The sequence below is a fragment of the Entamoeba invadens genome (assembly GCF_000330505.1).
Source record: "Entamoeba invadens IP1 unplaced genomic scaffold scaff_1105074726209, whole genome shotgun sequence".
NCBI classification, from domain to species: domain Eukaryota; phylum Evosea; order Mastigamoebida; family Endamoebidae; genus Entamoeba; species Entamoeba invadens.
The window spans coordinates 72,826-75,210 of record NW_004440269.1 but is presented as its reverse complement, the minus strand read 5'-3'; the positions used below and the strand labels follow the sequence as shown (position 1 = coordinate 75,210).

At 40.0% G+C, this 2,385-nt stretch overlaps 1 protein-coding gene across 1 annotated transcript; it reads left to right on the top strand.

The window, feature by feature from the left end:
- Positions 1–92: 92 nt before the first annotated feature.
- EIN_491160 (serine/threonine protein kinase, putative) lies at positions 93–1,712 on the top strand (the record flags this gene model as incomplete). The annotated part of the gene is made up of 1 exon (XM_004255680.1): positions 93–1,712. One exon carries the CDS (start codon positions 93–95, stop codon positions 1,710–1,712), a length of 1,620 nt encoding a protein of 539 aa, XP_004255728.1.
- Between the last annotated feature and the right edge of the window lie 673 nt (positions 1,713–2,385).

Below are 2,385 nucleotides of genomic sequence, written 5' to 3'. Positions count from 1 at the left end.
TCACAAAAAATAGTAATATAATAAGACTGAAACTACAATTGAATAGTAAAAGAAAAAAGAGAGAAAAAGAAAACTTGAAAAGAAAGAACAAGATGAAAGGGAAGGGGAGTAGCAAGAAGGTGATATCTATCAACGACCCGTCTGTAGCGAAAGACTTTAGTCCGATTTCACAAATAGTCGAGGAAAACGGAAAGAAAGTGACTCGGGTCTGGGAGAAAGTCAAGTTTTTAGGAAGTGGTGGGTTTGGGACGGTCTTCAAAGTAGTCGATAAGAAGACACAAGAGGAACTTGCCGTGAAAGTCATATTAAGAGAACCACTTAAAGGCACGGTATTACAGAAGTTACGAAGTGAGGTCCAAATACACTCAGATCTTGACAACGATAGAATTGTAAAGATGAGAGAAGTGTTTGAAGATGTCGAGAAGAAGTACATCTACATCTTGTTGGATCTTTGCAACATGGAAACGTTAAAGGAAGTTTCTTCAAGGCGAAGAAGACTACATGAGCCCGAGATAGCGTATTGGATGAAAGAGGTGATTGAAGGCGTCATCTACTTACACCAACAAAAGGTCATCCACAGAGACTTGAAGCTTGCCAATATATTCATTCACGACATGCACGTCAAGATCGGCGATTTTGGACTTGCGGCACAGTTGGATTCGAACAGCACAACGAGAAAAACGATGTGTGGTACTCCAACGTCAATGGCGCCTGAAATTATTACTAAAACTGGACATTCATATGCGGTCGACATTTGGGCGATTGGAGTCATGTTGTATTACCTCAAGTTTGGGATGACCCCCTTTGGATCGACTTCTCGCGATCACGTTTATGACAAGATCAAAAAATGTGAGTACGGATTCCCGCCGACTAAAAGAATATCAGACGCACTTGTGAAATTGATTGATAACTCGTTAATGAAAGACCCAACAAAACGACCGACCGCAGACCAACTGTTGCAGTTTGCCTTTTTTGATCCACACGTTGTGCCTGCGTCGTTACCAGAAGACTCTCTGATGCACGACATTGATATTAGAAATCTTGTGTATTGTGGAGAAAATGAGGATAAGAAGGTGCAACTACCCGAAATTGAATCCATCAAGAGGTCGATGAAGGCTATGATCACGAAACGACCAGCCGTCAATGCTGTGGTGACTGAAGGGAAGGAGTATAATGTGATCATCGATTATTTAGACAAAACGGATAAGTACGGTGTGATCTATTTGATGGAGGACTCCACTGTTGGTGGGAGGTTCAACGACAACACGACCATCTTTTTTTATGGGGACTATTATTCATATTACGGGAAAGACTTATCGAAGCTCGACGTTGCTGCGAACGAAATCGATAAACAGACTCACGATGTGAACAAGAAGTGCCGCATTATCAAAGGATTTTTGAAAAATTTGGAGGGAGGGGATAAGACGAAAAAGGATTTGAAAATGTGTTTGGTGAGGAAATACAACAAGGAGGAAAGGTTTTCGACGTTTATATTTGAGGACAACTCGATGGAGATATTCTTTGGGAAGGAGGTTGCGTACTTTGTGAACCCATATCAGGAGAATTTGATTGTGATCAAGAATCGGCAAAAGTACCCGTTTGAGCTGGATAAAAGCAAAATTCGACAAGTCGACCCGAGGTGTGATGAGCATTTTGGATTGCTGAATTTGGTGTTGGACGAACTGGCGAATAAGATTGTGGTAATTAATTGAGTAGTTGTGTGCACCGCACGCTTTTAAGTTGTTTGGTATTAAACGAAGAGTAAAATGCATTAAATTGTTTCTTCGCGAAGGGTCGGTACATTCTCTGTTTGAGAACGCTCAGCCATGTGTTCAAGCCCATTGGGATCATCCCAATCACCACTGTCAGAAATGTCTTCGAATTCTTGTGGACATTCTTCAAGATGCTTTCGATACGCCTCCGCTAAACTTTTGTTGATGTGATCTGTTGCAGTAATTTCGCGTACAAAAGTGGTTTCATCGACCATCACCGGTGTTGGAGCTTCCATTTATGTGATATACAAGATCAGTTTGATGTTCTTACTATTACAATAATTACTATAAAAGAATTAAAGTACTAGTTACAATGAAGAAACCATTTATTATAATAAAAACAACTAGAAAATGAATAGATTGAGAAACAGAAATCAAGCGAGAAAGATGGCGGAAAAGAGACGTTTTGCAGAAGAAATTCACGGGATTAGGATCGAAGTGCTAAAGATATAGAAAAGTAACTATAATTGAAAAAGAAAACTCTTAAAAGCAGTTTACTGTTGGATGTCAAAACCAGAAATTCACGTGAGTTTGGTGATAGTCGGAGCAAGCTCAGTTGGGAAAACGTCACTTGCGAATCAACTTGTTAACGTTTGTTCTTCTATTATGACAG